The following is a 24,326-nucleotide window of genomic DNA, read 5'->3' as shown; positions in this document are numbered from 1 at the left end:
AGTTGAACGAGAATATATATAGGCAAGTCGAATTTGTAGAACGAGATACGAATGTGTGCCAAGGGCAATAATCTTTGCAATGTATCAGCCAACTATCCGGCACAATAGCGGCTCTCACGATGATTACGCTAACCCAGCCCACGGACATCATTGGATCAAATAACACGTGTGTTCAGCACGACAACTGCCGCGTCGAGTAATTTCTGACGGCGACGTGGATCGACGGAAACTAAATACGCTACGTAATTCGGGATAATTACTGCACAATGCTTGCCGATGTTTCTGTACGGATACATAATGGATCCGTTGTTTCCCGGCCAATTATTTCGCAAACCGGGTTAATCGGATCACCAATAATTTTGGATGGTTTTTGTAGGTTGAGTAAACTGGATGAACAACATGGAATTTCTTTGAAATTTTAGGACAATTTTATCGCTTTGAAACATTTCGGATACCTTTCACGTATGTTCGACGAAGATCTTTAGTTCCTTAACGATCGTTGTAATTTATTTACTTTATAATTCCTTTTATCCGCCTTGTCTAGCTTTTTGAATTTTTTTTATACCTTTTTCGTACACTTTCTTAGATCTTCTTTGTATTTCTATTCACTTTTTGCTATTATTTTCTATACTGTTATACATTTATTTACTTTTTGTATTTATGTCTTTTATTCCTTGTCTCTGCGTTGCATTTTTCAAAAGCCGCGGTAGTTTTCCGATACCCCGTTTAAAAAATATTTTCGTTCGATGTAGGATACTACTTCACGAGAATTCGAATTGATTGGAACTATTGTTTTATCTACTTCAGCAAGGTTATCTTTTCTATCTTTCTTCTTTTTTTTTTTTTTTTTGAAAAACTTCCATTGCTGACCAAAAAATTATCTGACGAAACAAAAATTGAATTTCTTAAACGCGTTACACGTTACACGTCATGAACATGAAAAGTAAATTTATTTGCTTATAAATATACATGTAAGTAGGTATATGTATAAAGATGATTTGATAAGAACCAGACTCTTTTAATTAAATTATTTTTGCATTATCTTCGATAAATTGTGCAAATTCTTACTCAAAATTCCACGCGATATTCTACTAGAAATATTTTTCCTAATTAATTTAATTACAAACTACTGCATTCAAAGTCTATTCCTGCAATTCCTCTTCAAATTATTTACATATTATAATATTCCACTCTAAAGTCCATAAAAATACTATTAAATAGAGTTATTAATGCGCTTCCTTACAAAACACTTCGGTTATTCAACGTACATTGCCAGTCATAATAATGATAGGACATCTGCTTACTTTCAGGGGCTTTCATTCTCTAGGTATTTTGATATAAATCTATTATTTCATTCGCACTATACACGTCTTATAATTAGACTGCAGATATTTATTTGTACGTGTAATTTCATACTTTTATAAACTATAAATATTTTTGTACAACTAGAAAAATGCAATTCATATAGAGATTTAGATATTTGTTCCTCCCACTAAATATCATATTGAACGTTTCACTTTGAATATTTTATATGTTTTTACGCTTTATGAGCACGATGTACATTTTTACATTTTTTATACATAAATAAATATTTGCAGTCTACGTAAGTTTCACGCAACGTTTATGTGTAAAAGTTACAGTTTTATATAAAGTTTCATGTAAAATACCAAATAAAGTTTTTACTACAAAAAATTAGAGTCTTCTGAATGTAATCAACAGGTGTCTCGATATTTACAGTCGACGGTATATAAGATATATAATAGTCAATATTATAGTATCTCAACTTTAACACTTACATTCCTTCCCAAATCTATCCAAACAATCTGCATACCTACTCGCTCAATATTTCATAAAGATACCACAAAAATACAAAAAAAGGTCTATATAAAGCCTCTGAATTCGCATCACTCTCCCTATTAACGGAAAATCGCTTGCACACAAAACACTCGAGGCATTCCACGTCACCGGCACGTCGATTTTCACGGTGGAAAAATAAGAGAGCCGGCGACGAACCTGACGAAACAACAAAGCACGCGCGAAACACGCGTCGTCGTTAGCGGCGGAAGCGCGCCAGCAGATCTTAACTATTCAATGAACGTTCGTCCATTCACCGTGTCGGCTCGTGACGCGATGTTTTCCGTTCTGCGCGAAACAATCGCGCGGGCGAAAAGCTCGCCTCGCGAGCCAAACCAACCACCGATGCACGAGCTTTCCATGCACGAGACAAAGCTAAGCTTGGTTCGTAACCACTTCTCCAGCTGCTCGTCGCCGGTAACCTAATAACGATAATCGATTAACGAAGCATCGCCACTCAACCGTTCTGGGTAGCTTCGTGACTAGGGTTTACCTGTTTAGAGAGGCATCCAGTTTTTATGATATACCGATGAAACTCTTCAACGTGATATTACGTTATAGAAACATGGATAGTGCAGCTTCGTGTGCATATACAGGATATCACAAAATATATGTTAATACCACTAGATATTTCTAGCGTAGAATCAATCGTTTGTAAAGCGAAGGATAAACTTCAACCGGAATATTCGTATACAAACTGCTTTCGTTGCTTTAATGTCTAAAGTTATCTTTAAAAATATCCCCCCCAAACTCAAAAGAATATTTTTAGCTACTGCAATCCTGGACGTCGTATAGATGAATTTTCTCGACGAGGGGTAGCTTGATATTATAGGAAACTATGGTAATGTTAGGGTTTATGATAATTTGAGAGTAAGGATTTCTGTGATTAGGAAATTCCAGAGTAAGCACTTCTATGCTGCATACCTTTACTTTCTTTGCTGAGTAGGTGCTTAAGCATTCGAACAATGTAATTTGAATACTTTTGTAGAAAGTTTTTGAAATTGTAGAAGGTTGTTGAAAGCTTTACGGATTTAATCTATTTTCGATACCCATCAGAACTTTTGAAATATTCAATGGTCTGAAAAATCAAATCCTGTCGATGGCTGTTTCTACATACCCCTAAACCTATTTGGTCATGATGCAACGAAAAAGAATAGAATCACCGATATTCTTAGCTTTCCAAGACTCAGAGTTTTTCAGATTAAATCTGCGGGTCTGCCAGTTGACTTTCTAAATCAAATTTTGACGTACTGTCCAATGTTTGCAATGATGAACTCGTTTGATTTGTTCATTGATGAACAGCCCGAGTGTGTTTAAAACAAAGTTCAGTGCAGCTCAGACAGAATTAAAAGAGTATTATCACGACGATCGAAAGTTTTCGTTCAAAATAATAATCGCGTTTTCTGCAAGAAACTGCGATATGTTCAATTTCCTTGTTGGCGCTAGCACTTCAATTAACTGGAGAGTTCCGTCAATCGGATAACCCGAACTTTCCATTGATCCTATTGTTCTTCCTGTGAAATTGCATTAGTAGTATAAAGTACGGGCGCCGCAAAGCCCTAAGACCTTCTCAACAATTGTAATCGGATATGGGACTTAACAACAGCCGTGATAGCAACCTTTATTGAACAAGTATTTCGCAAGTTTCTATGGGGTTACTGGTACCAAGGCGTTGCCTTGGTGCGTTTAAACCAATGCAACGTCTAAGTTTCCTTTCAGATGGTAGTGTTGCGGTAAATCGAATTTTCAACAACCGAATTATTCGAATTATTATTCGTACGTAAGATATGCTCGCTGATCTTGAAACAGTCCGCATTAAAGAAACGTAAGTGGAACGATTAACAATTTGATCGATCAGATGATGTTTCAACGCGATCGAAATGTGTATAAAAATTTCTAACTGTTAAATAAATATTTCATGAATATATTAATTAAATAGTATATTAACAATTTTGTAAACTTCGGATCATTTTCGCTCCAATATGATCCTATTTTGACAGGAAACTTTTCTAGTTTTAAAGAAAAAAGATATAAGTAGATACATATAAATATTATAATAATTTAAGTTCGTGAAGATCAATGATTGAAATAAAAAATTAAATCAAACAGAATCTCTGCCTTCATATATCACGAGCATATGTATTAAATCATTAGCATACGAAATTTCTCGTTTCGATTCTATATCAGAGATTCATTTTTCTCAGATTTGCGAATATTTTTTAATGAATGGACAGCTCACATAAAAAATAATAAAAAATTAGAAAACTACGAGATGGTTAAAGAAGCTTAATTTGAAAATTAATTCCAATTAAGCTTAATATTCTATTTAAAAAATATCTGTATAATTACGATTAGTGAAGTAGTTGCTTCGTAGATTTTACTTCCAGATACGTAGTTTATGTCTTTGAATACATTTGAACATCTAAAAACAAGTGTTATTTTACAAATAGATACTACGATTTGCTAATTTCGCCCATGAGTTCGTGCAACTTGCTGATAATTACCGAAACTAATTACATATGGCCGTTATCAGGAAGGCACGTCGAGGAGAAGGTTTAGTTATCGGTCGGACGAGCGTAGATGATAATGGAGTGCGTGTGCCTAAGTAGAAAATTACACTAATTTGGTAACGATAATGGTATCTAATGAGATTTGGCATTAATTTACGGAACGATACTAAACAACCAACTTGTATCGAGATAAGATATTTAACCATTAATTTGGACAATATGATAACTACCGATTACGTTAACCTGTTAATAATTCGCGGAATAATCACGAGAATTGAAAATGTCGGTTATATTGCATGTATGTATATGCATATGAAGAATGCGTTCCGTGTGTAAGTACTGTCAACTTTGAACGTAACTACGTATTTCATTATCACCTCTATATTTAATGTTTCACATACTTTGAATTTTTTAAACGGTTAAAATTTTTCTTTCTCCTTTTTCCAATACGGTGCAATTATTTCTTGATACAATAGATATTGCTGAATATAAAATTATCTTAGAAATTGTTTCATAAACGACAAGAGTCGTATGATTTTCAAGATTCTACGCATCCTTCATATTTTAATCCCAAGAAAATATATCTTCAAGCACACATACTAAGAGAAGATTATTATTCGATAATGATATCAAATTATAATATCAATCATAAAATTTCAATACCAAGTACATTATTGATCCTCTAAATTACCCGATATATAATATACCCAATAAACAGATATAAAAAATTACCAAACAACAAATGTAAATTATTAGCAGAATTTTTTTCTGTTGAAAGGAGCACAATGACTTCATCTTTTTTTTTCTCGAGATGACGCTTCGTTCATCGAACTATTTTTCGACGAAACACAATACGCTGAAATGTAAGCGAAAATATAAGTAAACACACTTGTGAAACGTTTTACACGCTTCATCCAGAAATCTCAACTGTTTTCATACAAACGCGCAACGAAGAACGAATCAACAGCTTCCACACCGCCCGTTCGAGATTGCTTTTTTCATTAGCAGTATTCGTCATTCTCGATGCGTTTCCGAATGCGAATTAACAACTTCTTTGTTACGGAACAAACAGATCACTGTGTCATGGTGCATGAGATTCTCAGTGGTATATAAGAGCGGATCAGACCATCGCGAATCAGACAAAGGCTCGACTCCGATTTCGTCTGAGCTTGTTTTCCAAACCAATAACATGGAGAAAGGTGTGCTAGTCTTCTGGATCATCTGTTTGGCGATTGTAATCGTCGATGCGAAACCGTTTCCTCAACAAGAAAGTTGTAAGTTCAAGCTGAAACTGTAATGATTAATTATTTATTATTTATATATCGTTAAATATTAAATCAAATTCTGGCGCATGGCTGACTGAAAATTGTAGCAGTGTAGTTTCGAGTGTCTGAAAATTTTAAGAATTTGCAATTAATCGCGTACTTCAAGACCTGAAGATGTCATTTCTTCAGTCCCATAATTGGAAAGTGCTCGTGGAAAACACTGTAAGTGCCACAATTGAAAAATTTCTATTCTTTATTAGAGAGATGATAATACCGCAGTATGGAATTTCAGTGGAATTTCCCCTTCTAAATAGTTATCAATAATACTAGAATATGGTGTCACAATCTCGCCTCTATAGAGAAAAATATAAACAATCACAAAAATTAATTGATTGTTTCTTGGCTGTTATCTGTGCCATCTGTCTAAATTAATGGAACATTAAGTTTTCTTTATAACTAAGTGTTGGCGAATACAGGATTTTCTACAGATACACTTCTTCTTTTCGTGAATTTGGACTGCATTAACGTATAAGCTTTCTTCTTCTCCTGAAAAACTTGTTTCTTGGTGCTTGCTGTGTTTTCTACGTTATTCAAGTTATTTAAACTATAAACTTATTTTCTTCATAAACTAAAAACATATAGTGAAGTTTTTAATAACAAATAAACGTAAAACAGTGAATGCGTGGGAATATTGTGAAATAATGGTAAAATTTTAATAATTTAATTTCTCGCTTCGACGTGCAGATGATGACGAAGTACTTGTACCGAAAGATACCATACGTTATCCAAACACATTTTGGTTGGGCAGGCCCTTTTATGACCAAGACGATTATTATGGTGATAATACCTATAGGAAACCATCTACTCTATCGTATGCTAATGTGGGGTAAGTTAACAAGATTTTATTGTTAATTAAGGACTACAGTAGAAACTACACTGATCGACTGTAAAAATTGAAAAATATAGGAAAGCGACGATATTAGGAACGTTATTGAAAACGTAAAATTAGGAACATCGAACAAATAAATTGTAATTAATTATTCCTTTTCCCGGAAATCAGTCAATTTATATTTATAGCAGTTTAATTAAGTTTATTTATTATGCAACTGCGTTTGATTGACAATTAATGTTTTTTTGGCGAACGTATATGAAATGTTAAGCACGATACAATATACCTGTACATATGTTATTTAATTTTATAGAAAAAATAATAGAACATCGTAGTATAACGTATATGTAATATTTTTAATTAAAATGTTTCCTGTTGCAGAGCTGGATGGGGCCGCTAAAAATCTTCCGATCGATTCGATCGCTTCTTCGAATCAGTTGTAATCGCCGCATGATAACGTAGAATGCATCATAAATTTATATTAATTTTTACGTTAAATTAATATAATAATTCGTAAATTACCGGGCTATTATCGAGAACGACGAAACTATCACCGCAAATTAATAATAAGTCACTAATACGTACAGATAGTCTTGTTTAACAGAATTTTGTATTTTCGTATTGATCAATTAACATTCAATCGTTCAATTAATATTTCTCGCTCATCACGTGCTTCTGAATTGTATATCAAATAATACCAAACAAAACCGACATGAATCACTCTTTCGTAAATTAAATTACATTCGAAGTTCAAGATTGATGGAAACATATAGTCCTTGGTTGGAAGATACGCAAAGCAATCGATCAAACCGACGCAAGGATCGTCGATCGCTAAATAGCAGGCAAATATTTACGAACGTTAAGCCACTGACAGCGATTCTATATAAGACATCAAGCGTACTCCGAAATATCGGTAGATCTATTTAGCGACGGCAGAGGATACAATGAGCAATCCAATTTTAATCCCACCGCTGCTAATTTTGTCGTCGAAACTATGTGTGGAATCCGTGATCTTATATTCAACGATTATTTATTTCGTAATACTAACAACATAGTGTTAAGTGTTTAAGTTAATAAAATTGTTATATTCACGATACAAGGACGTTTAAAAAAAGTTTATAATTTAATATACGAAGAGCACGAAGATGCTCTTTAATACGAGAAGAACACGACTAGTCTATTTCTGTTAATTTCTTGATTTCGAACGACTGTTTAGGTTTATAAATATATGTTTGCAAATTATTGAAAATAAATCGATTACTACAGAATCGAACAGAACCATGTCTAATAATTACTCGAAACATTAACCCTAAGCAAAGTTTACTAAAACTCTCACGGTTTTTATCAATCGTAACCATAAAAATCTTAAAACGCCTCTGTATAAGTCATTATAAGTGGGAAAAAAATCTCGAAAGGACGTACCGTGATAAAATACATTATGCAGAAGTCACAGAGATCATAACCCAGTACGTAAAAAGCTACCCTAAAGGTACTTTAGAGTCTAGAGTATCCTTAAAACTCATTTCGAGAAGAAGAGGCGATAAAAAGGTTAAGGCCCATCTCTAAGACTCCAAGTGGAGCGTAGTAGAGAAAAATTCGTCTCGATAATTCCAGAGCTCCTGAAATCCTGGCACAATGACCTGATGTATCGTTTCTATGCATCATGAAACAAGCTACACAAAAGAAGGGGCGATTACGTCGATTACCACGATTATGGCGACCCTATTCCGAATTCTTTGCCCGGCTCTCTGCATCTTACGTATGAGAGAGACTCGTTCCGTGCTCAGGGGAATCGGAACCGAGTGGTGCAGAATTATGGCGACAGGTTTTCGCTGTTGGATTCAGACTGCAAGAGGAAACCCTCCGGGAATTTGCAGAGCTGGAAAATTCAGGAGACGATCGTGAAGCGACATTCGATAAAGGAAATTGACATCTTCTGAAATCGAGAATCAGTGATGTCTATTTGAATAATAGCAATTTAGATGATAGTAAATGATAGTAGGTTTTATTATCATATTCCTCGGATTTGAGGGCTCTTGATTTTCTTTTTACGGAGTTAGTTGAATTCCACAAACGCCATGATCGAAGAAACAATGTTCTAACGGTATGAATAATTTCTATAAATAATTTCTCTTAGTTTCGTACAGTTTCCGACGAAACAAACCATAAAACCATGTAACTATAATTTAGGCTAACTTTCTTTCAAATTTTTAAATTTTGCGGAATACATAGTAATCCTAAACTTTCGGAACTTTTATACTACATAGCTATTCGTGGATCGTGTTGCTTTATACTAATATGTTTGGAAACGTGTTTTGTTAAAAAACTGAGGAAAGCAAGAATTTATCTAAAATATGTTTTAATCGTAGCTGCCTTTAATGATGAAATATGATATTTATTCAAGCATAACATATTGTATAATAGTTCATTTGTAAACAGATTATTGATTCCATCAACTGAACAATGCTCATCATTATCGACGGTTCTCCGACAATATTCATGAATTTGCCTCGAGTGAATTAATTAGTGATCAACGTCGTTTGAGAGGCTGGAATATTGAATTTATCTTGTCCAAGCGTAGTACACGCTATCGTATTATTACGTTTATTATTATTCGTATCTTTTACGTACGTGTATCTTTATAAGTGTAAGAGTACTTTTCAATCAACTGTAGAACTTTTTTTTATTAAAATACAATTACTAATATGTATTATAAAAACACAAATCCTGCAAGAACATCATCATGGACCCAATTAAAACTCATACGAATTCAAATTACACTTTGGAAACATCCTCGCATCCCTTATCATCTTTTTTAAACCGAACATACATGTTAAAACCAGATAAATCCCAATATCCATTATTTTACTATTCACTTTTACAACCTGCAGTTACAAGCTGCAGTTCAACTCTGAAGAAAAACCGTTTCTGTTTCTCGGAGAAACGAGATTCACGCGACAGTTGTGTGGAACGCGAGCCACAGACCAGACGCATAAACAAGCAGTGATAGTTGAAGGTTTAATGAAACCGAGCAGCCCTTTTAATCGGGCGCGCAGTAATTTCCAAGGAGGAAATCTTAACGAGCCTTTTGTCTGGTTGGTAAGGTAGATAGGCAAAGGAAAAGGAGAAGGAAGAGCAGGCAGGTTCTCAAGGGGCTCGTAGCTCGACGCCAGGTGAACCAGCTCGGGTCTCGCAGGTCCCGCAACTCGTCGACTCGGTAACGCACGCTCAAACGGCCGCTTCTCGTGAATATTTAACAGGTTGCTAAGAGGATGAGCTTTCTTGAAGAGGCTCGTCCATAAACGTGGAAACGGGATGCCGCGTAAACGAACGGCCCGGCCGCTTTTCCCTTTTAATCCTTTGCCCCTCATTCACGACACTGTGAGATTATAACTCCAGCCTCGACACGCGCGACCAGTTTTTGTCTCTTTCTTTCCTTTGCTCTGCGTTTCCTGGATCTGTTTCTACAAGCGTCGAGAGTGTCACACTTTTCATCGTGTCGCACTCTCGTTCTCGTTTCAACAGAAACAACGCGCGCCACGTTGCGATTCCAAACATTTGTGTCGATTCTTTCCTCGTATCATTAACGATTCGCTAACAGAGATAGAAATATCTTTTCCTTTTTTCTTCCTATCGAGAGAAATGTGAGCTTTTATGTAATGCTCGTTCTCTCAGTTTCAATTTGTACCTTGCGGATATAGACGACTGTCACGGTTTGAGTTAGATATGGGTTACATCACGTAATTTTGGAATATTTAATTCGAATTTATTACGAACGTGACATCTTCATTTTGACCTACTTGCGGATATAAAATAAGAATTGGATAACTTAAATCTAATTCAAACTGATACGGTTACCAGCGACCCAAAAATGCCAATTTAGAGTAAAGGAACCTATATCACTGGATAGACGACAGATAAATAAAAGGATCGATTTAAAAGCTATTATCTTATTAAAGATCATTGCGGTCGAAAGTTGAAACAACTTATTCTATTTGACATTTTATATTTACTCTGGTCATCCGTTTCTCTTCATATAGCGTTCGTTTGTGCTTGCGTAAATTTTAAAACGTTTCCCTCGATCGCTTAATTAAATATGCACGTCAAATATTTGTATCTGTTGCGTTTTATAGTTACTCAGCAAACAACCGGCATTTTCACAGAAGTATCGTGTCTTTATTCTCATTTTGCAGCGTTTCGCTAATATCACTCATAAAGTAAATACGTTGTATAGGAAAAAGGAGCAGGATGAAAATTAATAATGGAACACTCGGATGTGGGAACGCCATTTTCACGTCAATTTAATGGAAACTAATGTTTTACATTCTTTCGCGCGATACGGATAATTCGTCAAATTCACACTTTTGTTTGCATTTCGGAGAGTCAGCTTTCTTTTGGCGGCCAGAACGCCTTTCATTTTCCATTTTAATTACAGCGAATAAAACCTTACGCTTTTTAATCTCATCTGTGAATGGAATTAGATACTCATTGTACAAACTTTTTAATAAAAACTGTATTGTACTTATACAGTTACCTTTTATAAAAAAAACAAGTGCATGTTATATAAATAGAATAAACCTGGTTCTATACTTTACCAGCTCTTTTCAACACAGAAAGGATATTATTATTTAGAAAATAATCTATAGAATGGTAATTATTAATGATCCACAACAGGAATCATTGATCCTATAATTTATATAACGTGTGTATTAATAATGAGCAATATGTTTGTATCCAACACAAAACGTGATTAACATTTATAGCACGATTAAGCAAGGCAAATTTGCTCAAAAATTAAGCTGTTGTGTTACTCGATGCTGAATAATGAATATTCATCGACAATAAAACACGAGATATCTCATGATCCACCTGCAAGCAATAAGGTAGAAACACGAGATATCTCGTGATTCCTATGTAACGTGTTAACCATTCAACAAACGAGGGATTGGCGCCAGATATTGTTCTTCTCCCACTTTCAAACATTTAGATTTCAATATTTTTCGCCTACTTTTTCATTCTGTTCGATAATTATCTTTAATATCATCTTCTAGACAAGGAAAAACAATATCATAGATTCCATTATCGATTCAAATGTAAGCCATCAGTATCCAAACTAAATAAATCCATTTTCTGAAAATTTGTAAACCTTAATCAGTGTTTATCTCTTTCTCTTTTAGGTATCACAAGATGTAGTTAATTATTTTGTTTCTCAACTGACTCATATAAGCAAACATACTTCAAAGTCATACTTCTGAAATATTTACTAATTAATAAAAATTACACATCGTACGTGCCTCTATTACATTATAGAATTTCTCGTTAAGTCAAATTCTTAAAACTGTTCGCAATAAAAATACAAATTTGGAGAAAATAAATCCAACGCTAGAATTTTGTTTGATTTGTCAACTAACCAATTTTTGCCATGGATATGATAACTTAGAACGATAATAACTCATTGCGATTTATTTCTTTTTCTAAGAAAAAAATTATTACCGTGTTTTATATTTTTACAACGGAATAAAAACACGATATATAGGCCATCGTAGCGTCGTTCATGAAGGAAGACAAATGTATAGCAGCGAACCGCCTAATGCAACAACTCGACAATCCAGCAAAACCCTTCAATGTGTGTTTTGAATATTCAACGCACGGCTCGCGTACTGATTAAATGCAAATCGGATTAATCCTCCCTTCGGTTAGCCTCGCCGTCTCGACACGAACCTGCTAATTTGCTACTGCATCCGATGATGTGGAACCCCTAGCTTAAGATTCGTTTCGTTTCTTCGTTAACTTCGTTTTTGTTACCATTAGTAAGAAAATCAACTTGTAAAGATGTTTTGTTTTGTGATTCAAGGCGAAATAAGATTAGTTACTGACTTCAATTTCCTATGGCGAAGCATTCTATAAAAACCAGAAAAAGAAAGAAGTAGCACCTTGATACTTCTGCTTACGACATATAAGAGTAGGTTGAAGCGACCAGTACGTGTAAGCACGTGAAACACGCGAGCATCGCCGGTCAGTTCACTCCTCCGCGGTTTTCTTAAAAAGCTTCTCTACAGATTTACGGAACATTATTCGTAGATAATGTCTTTTGTTTATATTTTAACGATAGGCGAGAGAGACAAATTTATAAATTCTTCGAAGAAATTAAATTATTGAACAAAATAGTGGACCGCCTTGCAATCGGAAAATAATTACGAAGAACACTAAAAAGGTATAATGAACTCCTAAAAGTAGCTGTTTGAATATATGCAAACAGATTTGTGTTAAAATGATGGGTTTGAAATGAACCTGAACGTTTAAAGGTTGAAATAAAATTGAGTGCTTAACGAATAATCTTAAGAAAATGCGAGAAAGCCGTACTGTACATCTGAAATTATGGACGTTTAAGATGCAAAAATATTTGTATGTTCTTGAATAATAAGTTTAAGATAAATCTGAACGTTAACGGGCGAAAATAAAATTTAACGCTCAGCAAATAATCTCGAGGAAACACGAAAAAGCCGTAATGAACACCTGAAAGGAATGATGATCGTTAGTGGAGGTGCGTTTAAAGTCACCGTATCGCAACGAGGCGTCAAACGTAAATCAACGTTTCACGGTCGCCGATTCCAGAGTCCGGTTTAATGAAATTCTCCAGAGAACACGTTCCCATAATGTTGAACGCGTGTCACGTCCCGCGGATGCGAGCTAAATTTCTCGTCCGCACGGAAGGAAGACGAATCCCTCGTGTGCTCGCGAAATAAAACAGACGCCCTCATGAAAATTAAGTCGTTGGCTCGGTAAGGCGTCCGCAGTTTCCCTACGTTTCCAATCCGAGGACGAACGACCTTCAATTGGGGCGACTACGTAACTTTCATCCCGACAAAAAATCGTGCTTCGCCTTCGTCGGCTGATCGAACGAACAGCTAATTTCCTTTTTTCGTCAAATCCACGGATAACGTAGCGCCCCCTCGTTTAATCAGTTAATTACAAAAAACCCTACCCTGAACAGACGTCGCGAAAATTTCGAAATATTAAAAAAGTTTCACGCGAACGAGTCTCCTAGAAGGTTAAACATCAGCTACGACTTCCGGGATATTCAGAGTTCAATGAATGAGCTTGTTCGATTCAATTCGAAACACGTGTGGAATACGTGCTCGCCTTTGTGTTATGAAGCGATTATGATGGAGTGACTATTAAGGTATTCCGACGATGAATGTGAGTGGTAGAATCGATAAGTCGTTCAATGATAGTAGCTTGCAGCATATGCATCGCAGATGCAATCGATTAACTCGACAAAGTAAAAGGTAGGAAACATTGATGAAATTATAATGCAAGATAAGTATGGATCAAGTTCTTTGGTATTAAAATTTTAAAAAATTTCAGAAAGTTAGGAGTTCAGGTTTGACTTGTGAATTGCTCGTACAATGATCACGGGGAAAAAGCACGGTTTCGTGAAATTCTTTACATTAATATCGTTTTACGACTAGAAAGAAATATTTCAATACAAAATAGCTAAAGAATGGAGGACGAAATTATGCAGAGGAATAAGATTCGAATCTTACTCCATCTCTGGATGCTTCGACAGGAAAAATCGTCCATTGCTATGGTCAGACGAATGGAAGACTAAGACGAAAAGAGGATTCGTTCATATTCCACGGATTCATCTTTTAACTCTTAAATCTTTTTTCGTCACGCGGGAAATCAAAGTCTGCATCAAACTCGTAATAAAAGCTCGGACGTTGGTGGAAGTTCCCGTGAAGCGAGGGTCGTTGAATCGATAAGTGTCTACCCCGATAGAAAATAACCAGGTTCGGAGGAAACAAAGGAACGGTGTTCGCGACGTTCCGTGAAAACGCGTGACGCGGACCGAAGCGGCCACGGCTCGCGCAATTAAACTTCGAATGCCGTTTGCGGCAATCCGACGCGTTTAACCAGTCACTTCGATTCGAAATTACGATGGGAATTCGAAGGTAGATTTACCGCGACAGATTTAGCTCGAGGAATACTAATCGAGTGACGTATGATGGACTGACGATATTCTGCCGTAATTTCTAATACGTGCTTCGTCATTCTGCAAATCTATCGCGATGATCAATGAAAGTAATCGTACGAGTTTTGCGAGATAGATACCAGATACTCTTTGTTGTATTGTTGTGAGATTTTGTCGTCTTGACAAGAGCTCTGTAGAAAAGGATAATTCGTATTTCGACAATTTTATATCAGGACTGTGTATAATTAATTCCCTTAATTAATAGAAGAAATTATCAAACTGCATCGAACAAATTTTTAACGCATATTATTTATTATTAGGACACTTAGTATTCTCGTAAAAAAAAAAAATGTGCTAATTTATTATATTTAGATTATCAGGGAAACATCGAACATAACGACTCAGAATACACAGAAGAAGTCTATAACGAACAAATTTATAGAAAGTAATGAATTAACAAATTATATATTCCTGCCGTGATTCATCGAGTCAGATTTAATTAGAAAATTTTAGGTATTGAACATGTCTTATTGAGTGTAAATCAATTGGAATCGAATTCCAGAGCATCAATTTATAGGAAAGTTAATTCCCTTATCTTACGGCAATCCCTCGAATCGATTACTGTGCTTCTATCTTATCAAACACAGTACCACTCAAGAACTATTCCGTCATGCACTTTAACTTGATTGAAGTCCAACAGTTTCCAATGCCATTAACTTCACGTTTAATGTTTTTCCTATCCTTATGTATTTAATTCTTTCATTTAACAAAAACTATTTGGCATCTTTTCATCTCTCCAGATATGTTCAAATACTTAAAGAACCCTGCGATTTTTGCCTCTCAAATAAAGTTATAATTATATATTACATTACAATATACAGGCTGTTACAAAATAATAACTAAACAGTATAGATCATAGAAAGAGAGACAAAGGTGACAGGCAGCAACAAAGAAATATAATTTCAACTAAGAAGAGTAGCGTTATTGCATTTCTCTTGCAATTCTCCTCAATTATCTGACCCATGACACGATTAACAAGGCATTCTACGCTCATTAAGGTCCATTATTTCTGTTAATACGAGTCAGAATGACGTTAAATCGACGCAGACGATGATTGATGGCCAGGACAACGATAAACCGACGAACAGCCACGTTATTCTCGATCCACTTCCTGCGATAGAAGGGAAGGAAACGCGAGTTTGCTCGGAAACTTGTCTCGCTTAGCTGCCAACAACGAAACGACGCGGAAAACAAAATGCAAATTGCTTTTCTTTTCGACCTGGCCGCGTTTGACGCGCGATTTATCGACTGTTCGAATGTGGAACGTCGCAGGATCGCATCTGCAACTTTTCTCATGCTATCCACACGCCGATTCCGGTCGCGATAAATCAAGCTTCTTTCGCGGGACTTCTCAACGTCATTCAGTGTCGACGAGTAATAAGTAACACGTCGAACATCATACAAGAAACTTGCCATGCTTCGATAAGGGCCTGCCCAACCAACAGCTTTGCGATCTTGATATATCTTTGTTTGAAATTTTTCGCGCGATGTTAGAACTCCTTGGAGGTCTGTGCTGGATATGTTTCATCATGACATACTGTACTTTACTGTGCTTTTGCTTTTCCTGTTATCTTTCTTTTATTTCTTTTCTTTAAGGAGAAGAAGAAGGAAGATGAAAGATGAAGAAGGTTAACTCATTAACACATTCGCTATTGATTGCATATGAATTATTCAGTTCAGGGAAATTGTATTGATCCATCCTATTTTAAAGATAGAATAAATTATGACTAAAATATGTAGCCATAAAGGTGATCATTTTGAAAAAAATAGAACGACACCTAATTCCCATTCCATTAGTCTGCCAAGCATTGAAACATCGAAATGAGACTGATACAAAATGGGTTAATGATATTCGGCGACGTGTGAATAGTGAATTATGCAATTTTTGAAGAAAGCTCTAAAATATCTGACAATATTTTAAAGTACAATGTCAGGAAAAGGATTTTATCTTCGGGCGCGAAAGTTTCTACAAATGGTATTCTACAAACAAAATATTTACGCTTGACTCGTTACGTTATTCTTAATTTGATTGAAAATTGATTGAAAAATTGATATCTGTACGTATGTTTTAAAATTTAAGGCTTATTTTCTCTCGTATTTGCATCTACTATCTCCTTGCAATTTAATTGGGTAAAAGCCTAATTTTACCAATTATCTTATATATTACGATTTTGCTTTAAAATCATTATTATCCATTATGATTAAGTTACGATTATAGCTGGGAGTTTAACATAAAAGCAATCCCATCTAGAGAGTGTTTTTGTATTTTATTTATCTTCGATATTCGGGTCAATATTTTACGATTAATTAAAAATACTATTATTACGTTCGATGATAAATTGAATTAAACAGCGGAAAACTAATTTTTATTCGTCAACTTTCTTCAGTTTACGATGAAATTTATAAGAATTACAATTTATAATATTGAATTTCAAATATGAAAACGAAGTTTTCTGTTATTTTTCCGACCCTGAATCGTTGTGTAAACTTCCCTGCATTTACCTGGTTCGCTTATCTATGGTTAGACAGAGTTCCGAAATTCCAATTAAAACCTGAAGCGCTTGGAGTGCCTTCCCACATTCCAATAAAAACTGACATACATAGTACCATAAATTCGCGAGAACACTAGATTTCAAGAGAAGGAAGCTGTGTCTCTTTCAGCTTGCAAATCTAACATCATTCGCATGTAACATATCTTCATGTTCCAGGAAATAAAGGCTGTCAAGAAATCCTTTATTCTAGTTTTTAGGTTCATGCTCTTATTGAAAACCCTAAAATGCTAAGCGCAATAAATTGACATTTTTTAAATCAATTCTCCAAATTAATAATTAACAATGGCTTTCAAATAATTTGACAATAATTTTTCAATTTATCGAGTTGTGAAAATTTCTACTTCTTGCATAATTACTTCTGGTAAGTTTAATAGCGATTTTAATTTTCATAATTTAATCATTTGCGTTATATCTTTTTATTTTATCGAATTTTCAGAGATACCTGAGAAATTATCGAGTCCAAAAGCTTTTATTGAATCAGATCGTCCTATTTTGTTAGCTATTAAATTTAAAGTCTTACAATTACAAGTACCAGATGTAAGTTCCTAATAAAGAGACTGACTATATAATATATATAACTTTATGATTTAGCTAATGCCAAATCACCAATTAACAACTATCCCAATTATCATCACTTCTCAAACACGCATAAATAGCGTGAAATTTGTGTGTTATTTCACAGCCGAAAGCGCACCGAAACTTCCACAAACCGACGAAACACATGTCTCGTTCGAACTCCAGCAACTAAACATCATTCGAACTTTCTAAACATCATTCGCGCCTAACTGCACAAAAATTCATTTGCACAAATCTCACGAAAGTTCGTCCTCTCTCATACAGGATCTCGTCAGTTTCTCAAACGAATCTCTGGATTTTCTTTTGTTACTTTTCTTAAATAAACTAATTTAATTCTCTACAATACACATATATACTACGCTTAACTGGTATTGATCTTTGAATGTAACACATAGACTGTTAGGCATTGAATTATATATATTTTGCTGCAATAGACCGATGTATACCATATCATAACATTTAACTTTTGCAAAATATCACATTACATTTGCGCATTTTTTCTGACAATATTAGCTAAATAATTCACGCTACGTTAATTACGTTTACTCTATGAAATGTATCTTATTCTAAACGTTATCAACAAATTTAGTAACACGGATCAATCAACGTATTAAGAACGAATTAAAGAATGTAAATTTTGAGAAGATTCCATTTTAAGAACTGAATATACAGTAAAAAAGCACGTAAAATCTTTACAGCCAAGTTCTTTTACAAGCCACTATGTCTTGATGGTTAATAACGCGTTAGGAAGCGAGTAACCTAGCCACGTGACGCAATTGTGGGAGTAGGCGATCGTCGGCGGTGAATTTTCCGTTGCGTAAAACTCCAGCAATTAAAAGTCCGCGCAAAAATTGATTACGCAGTCACATCCTCTGCTTATCCCTCAGTAGGTCGTCGGCTTGGAAGACGAGGCGAAGGATGCAGGAAGCAGTGTTACGGCAAGCGCATCGCTGCGCACGTTCGCCTCTTAGTGACGTAAATTTTCGTTGCGGTGGGACCTGGATTTTTACCGGAACCGCGGAACGCACGCATCTGGAGCGGAGCGAATTTGGCAGTGCTTCCTCGCGACGAGGCTGCAACGTGAAACTATAACACGACGAAGAACACCCTCTGCAGCACGTTTCACGATGTATGAATTATTCGTTGTACAAGACAGTTAAAGTTGGAAACTAAAGTTCCGAATTAGTGTTTCAATGAGATTGTAATAATTGTCGGAAAATTTGTGGAATAATTTCTGCAACTTTTTAAGTGGATTTTTAATTCTGTACATTTTATCGAGCGTCGTGAAAGATTTTTATACCAGGTGTCGAACATTTTATGAAACATATGGATGCGTAACGTAAGAAGAAACTTTTTAATGATATCTTTTTTAAAATGATATCTTAAGAAATTATTTTATTTAATCTTATAATAGAAATTATCATATTTCCCAATAACATTATTCCACGTTACTCGCTGTCTGCTTCTCCTGTTTGTGTAACTATGAATTCAGCTTCGTGCATGTAAAATAAACTTTCGCTACGGAGGTTTAATTAAAAAAATGGTGCAGTTAGAACAGAACTTTCCTTCAGGAAATACCTTCGGATTACATAGTATGTGTATTTTTAAATTATTAGAGAACTGCAAATATTTAATTTATGGTCATGCTAAAATCCACGATATATCAATATTTGCTCTAGCTGCGATAGAAATCCAACGATTGCTCGTTTGGCTTAATTATTCGAGGAACCCGTTACTGTTTCGATCGAGTTAGAATTAGGGCAACCGATGACCCATAAACACAGTTGGCATTAATACCGATAAACTCATTAGAATCGGTGTGACTGGATATCCGGTTGGACTAATGATGGAAATTCAAGACGTGCTTCATTGTTCCTGCCTATACATTACGAATACCGAACTGGATCGGTGCGGAGAGTATAGCACGAAGATCAATTGAGAAATCACAGGAGAAAAGCCGAAGATACGGCAACGAAAGTTTCACTGGAGAAGTTAGAGAAATAGTTACAAGTTCAAACAGAATTATGAAAAATGAGTACCTTTTAAATATGACTGAATGTATATTTCTTAATTTCTGATTCAGTTCGTATACAACTGATACTGAAAGTTTTATGAATGTTGTAGCAGTTAACTACACGTATGAAAAGAAGAATGCCGAACTTTTACTTCATAATACGGCTTTTATAAATCACAATGACTTTGCTTCCTTGTGTGTAACGCCCTGTACTTTCACTTCGAGAGGTACACATATAACGATTACATACATTGAAACATAAGAATTTAGAACGTTAAAAGTATCAAGTATTTTTTGTGAAAGGAGGTAAAAAGTGTTTTAAATGTTCGAGCAGATGCTATAGAATCTTTTTTACATCGTATTAAATCTTTAGAATTCTTTTATTTAAATGATATACATATTTGTTAATTACACATATATAGACACAAATCTCATTGTTTAGCAAATGCAATTTCTCTGAATTATATATCTGTTCCCGGCTTTCTATAATTACTACGCTTTTAAACAAATGATGGACGTTTTACTTAAAGCGTTATTATGAAATGCAAGCATCTATCTTTTTGTAATAAAACTTCCTTTTATAAAAAGAAAATAACAACAAGCATCTATGTATAATTATAAATCAGGGAAATAAATAACGAAGTTCGAAAATTTACATCGCCAAGAATGAATTATCCAATAAAAACTATCCAATGTCTACAATCTATAAATCCTCTTTCTTTCTCACTACAAAAATAACACTCTCCAAAAGCTACAACTCTTAATAAAAATAAAAAGATGAATTTATTTCTTCTTGATTTCTTTACACTTTTCTGCTTAATCAATAATTATCAATCAACAATCATATCGTACAAAAAATTCACAATAAAAGACAGTAGAAATAATACATTCCAGAAGTTCACTAATTATTAAAAAAAAAAAGAAATGAAGAAACTAACACTAAATTCACTAGATTTCTTCGCTTAATCAACATTCAACAATCAACATCAATCATGTGCAACAAATTCATGCGAAACCTATCCATCAAAAGTTCTACAAATCTGTTAACAGAAACAGAATAATTAATGTATTCTAATCAGAGTGCAATGCACTCTAATTTCCATATCATTTTCTTAACTGACATTCTTATTTAAAAATTCGTACGAAATAAAATCCTCGAATTTTTCCCAAGGATACTTACATAAAGCATTATGAAATTAAATTATAACGTGCAACAAGACCGACAACGATAACCACAGATAACGAAATCCCGTAAGGGAACTCACCCTGAGAATAAATCGGGAACTCGCCGTCACTGTGGCTGTGCGTGAGCATCCCCGTGGAATAAAACTGCCACAGGGCTCTCCTCCGGTTTTCCTCAGACGTGCCAGCGAGGACCTCGTCGTCGTCGGCGTGGTCCAGCAGACTCAACACCTCGGAGAGCGACAGGTTGACGTTGATATCCTCAGCACGACGAATAGTTCGACGGGGCAAACGTAATCGTTCGTACGCACGATACCCGATTTCTTCGTCGGGTTCCACTTTTCCCGCGATTACGCTCGTCTCACCGATGCTCGCCTGGCATCGCGTGAAACTCGCGTTTCCACCGTACACTGGTATTCGATTCACCGCGAATATTGGTTGAACGCACCACCAGCTTGAACTATCGCCGGGCCGATCATCGACTTTCCCTTTCTTTCTGCCTCTCGCTGGCCCGCACACACACACCACCTACGAACGCGTTTTTTTGTTTTCTTTTCTTCTATCCTCCTCAATGATGCTGGCAATAGACGGATCGATTAAGGAACGTGGAACGAGACTCCTCTCGAAGCGAAAAAGAGAGCTCGAGACATTGTTTCCTCCATGTTTCCTTCCTTTGATGTTGATTCCGTTGCGTGAGACGTATAAGGGTTTGGCGTGTATTCTTTCTTAATAATTGTGTTAATGTATGATAATATTTATAAATGAGGACTACAGGAAAGGAAGCACGATAAATTACATTATATCGGATAAGACGTATTAATGCTCTTTCCATTCTGACATTTGCTTGATGCTATAATTATCAAGCTTTAAAATATAGAACTTGGCGGGAAAATAATAAAACGTAAAGAATTTAAAAAAATAGAAACGTAAGATGAGAAATAAGCTTCTATTCGTATATTTTACAAAAGAAATTATTCAAATTCTAAAAAATTCATCGTCAAACTATAAATTTCTATAAAAACTACAAATTGATTATTTCGATAATTCCATTGTTAAATCTACCCTGGTACTTCCAATGTTAGATCTGTTTGGATTTTTAACAACACATTATTTTACTTCATCGGGCTTTACGAACTGAAAATTGAAACAAGGAAGTGCGCGATGAGACGGGAACGTGGGCCGCTAAATAATAAGAACAAACGAAGATTATCTAAATTAGAATACTAAACATCCCCTAAAGAACAATAAAGTTACAGTCTCAATAATGTTGCATGATGTCAGACTGTTCTGTTAATGCGATAGAGCAGACCGCTGCATAAAGCGTTTACTTGGAACGTCGCTATCCAACTACCGCAATCTCTGTAATTCGATAAGCAGTTACTTTATGTAAGCCGTTTTAATCGATCGTAAGACAAGCTACGCTTCTACATTAAAAATGTCACAAAAGCAATTTTCGCATAGGTATATACCTACACTACTGGACATTTCTGTTGGCACGAGTTCAATAGAAGTTTCTACGAAAAGTTTGCCAATAATGTAACGGGCTATTACTCTTTTAAAATCACTATCGCGGCTGTATTGGTCTATTAGGTCGAAAATTGAAATTAATTCCGAGGGAACTAAGGAAATGGTCGTATTTCGCCAAACTTATTTTTTTAACTTACAAAAATTATATATTGATCTATTTTGTACAGGTTCGTGATGACTACGAGATTTTTAATCACAATTTCGAGTTTTCTTTGCTAGAAAAATATCTGAAAATCATTACGGCGATTGTATTGGTTCGTTATTTCGAAAATGTTTATTAATCCTAAAAATATTACTGAACATTTTCATATTTTATACATTTTTAGATATAATGACGAAGAACGCTTTATGGACTATGTATATTTGACGCTCAACATTTTACAATTCATTGACAAAATTTTAGCTGTTTTTATGCATCATAATCTACCAGAGCAAGGCTAATTATCTCCCTAATTATCTCTCTTGTTTGATAGAGGTGTGGAAAGCGGGCGGGTAATGTTCAGCGTAGAAGTTGAAGCGTTATAGTGTTTTGTTACGAAATTTGTTAAACCTCAGTATCATCACAATACACCGGAACTTCCTTTTCTTAACACGCGTAATACAATAATTTGGAACACACAAATTATAAACAGTACAGTTGTTCTAGAAATTTGGTACGTTTGTGATTCTGTTCTACTTGAAATGTGACAAGTTCTTATCCGAGAATAATTACTATCAATCACTTTTGAATTACTTTAATTCTCATTTACTTAAAACAATGTACCATGAAAATGCAAATACTATTCACATCATTAAGAAACATCCGAATACTTAATTAAGTAGCAAAATGTTTACACACCATTTTCATCCAAAATCTCAATAGCGTTACACAAAAATCGTTTCAGCAAAATTACCCTCGCTTGCCCTCTTCTCATTTGCCACCCCTATTTCTCTACCCCTAAAGAAGATGATCCCCTAAATGTAAACTAAAAACTCAGTCAAAAGCATCCACTCACTTTCGTCTCAGTGAAAGCAGATTTGCCTGATGGTGGCAAACAATATAGCTTGGGGGTTCTAGAATGAAAAAACAAAGGGAGTAATGTATCGAACTGACATCGCAGGGTGGCGACATTTCCCACGTCGCGTCGCAACCACGAAGAGCATCAGATGTCGTCATCGAAACGGTCCAGCCGGCGGCGTATCGGTCTGAACAACAAAGCGAAGTGAGAATAAAACAAAACGAGTGAAAAGGAGTAAAGAGCAAAGAGAGAAAAAAGAAGGATGGCTGTCTCTACGCGTCGCGACGCTCGTCTGTTTCTGCACACGTAAATTTATACCGCCGCGGCTATTAATACGTCGGGCCTCGCGGGTTGATCGATCGCTCGAGGGAAAGAGGAAGGGACTGCGAGCAGAGATTGAACCGCGCCTTTGTTGGTGAAGGGCCACGAGTTTTTCCCTTAGATAAATCGAGAGTACTGCTCTGCTAATAACGAGGCCCCACGGCCAAGCTTATCCGTGTCTCCCGGTTCGATTCGCGATCACCGTTACCTTCACTCGTTCGTTACTAGAATTTATTTTCCGTTCGCGATTGGAATCTGCCCGCGCTATCGTTGCGTGTCCATGAGAAATTGAAATTGACTCGACCACGCTCGCCGCCGGCAATAAATCGATATTACTATTTCGGCGTGATGAAAAACAGCGGGAATGCGTATCTTTATGTTTCTTTCGTGAAATCCGCGACGGTTGATATATTGGACGTGGAAAACATTCTGTACCATTGAGTTCGTACTTTAGAACTTTATTCTCTGATACTGGAGCTATTAAAATGGTAAAGGTAGACAATTTATGGTATTTTGTGACGGAATTTTGTTAATCTATAGCGACGTATTTTTGCGAATTTGAATTATTTCTTGTATAAGATATATTTATATAAAATACGCTAT

The 24,326-nt window shown here is 35.4% G+C and overlaps 2 protein-coding genes across 6 annotated transcripts in view; one reads left to right on the top strand and one right to left on the bottom strand.

Annotated features, from left to right (window-relative positions):
• The window catches only part of LOC100648315 (phosphatase and actin regulator 4B), a 397,768-nt gene that overhangs the window by 360,528 nt on the left and 12,914 nt on the right, over positions 1–24,326 (bottom strand). For 2 of the 5 annotated variants that reach the window (XM_048404200.1, XM_048404201.1), the window contains exon 2: positions 20,961–21,405. The exons of 2 other annotated variants lie outside the window; for them this stretch is intronic. In XM_048404200.1, the coding sequence (XP_048260157.1) occupies positions 20,961–21,009 (49 nt within the window). In that variant the 5' untranslated portion in view covers positions 21,010–21,405. Of the gene's footprint in view, positions 1–20,960; positions 21,455–24,326 lie in introns of all 5 variants that reach the window. One more of the 5 variants, XM_048404199.1, reaches the window with a different exon arrangement.
• LOC100648625 lies at positions 5,281–7,796 on the top strand. The gene is made up of 3 exons (XM_003394522.4): positions 5,281–5,638; positions 6,374–6,515; positions 6,900–7,796. Exons 1-3 carry the CDS (start codon positions 5,455–5,457, stop codon positions 6,916–6,918), a joined length of 345 nt encoding a protein of 114 aa, XP_003394570.3. The 5' UTR covers positions 5,281–5,454; the 3' UTR covers positions 6,919–7,796.

The sequence above is a fragment of the Bombus terrestris genome, chromosome 3 (assembly GCF_910591885.1).
Source record: "Bombus terrestris chromosome 3, iyBomTerr1.2, whole genome shotgun sequence".
Lineage (NCBI taxonomy): Eukaryota > Metazoa > Arthropoda > Insecta > Hymenoptera > Apidae > Bombus > Bombus terrestris.
The sequence above is the reverse complement of the archived record's forward strand: the minus strand, read 5'-3'. Positions and strand labels throughout refer to the sequence as shown.

Excerpts from the sequence above, each read along its gene's own strand:
- LOC100648625 (XM_003394522.4), top strand. The coding sequence starts at position 5,455 with ATGAGATTCTCAGTGGTATATAAGAGCGGATCAGACCATCGCGAATCA. Across the intron at positions 5,639-6,373 it reads GTTTCCTCAACAAGAAAGTT|ATGATGACGAAGTACTTGTA; the intron begins GTAAGTTCAAGC and ends TTCGACGTGCAG.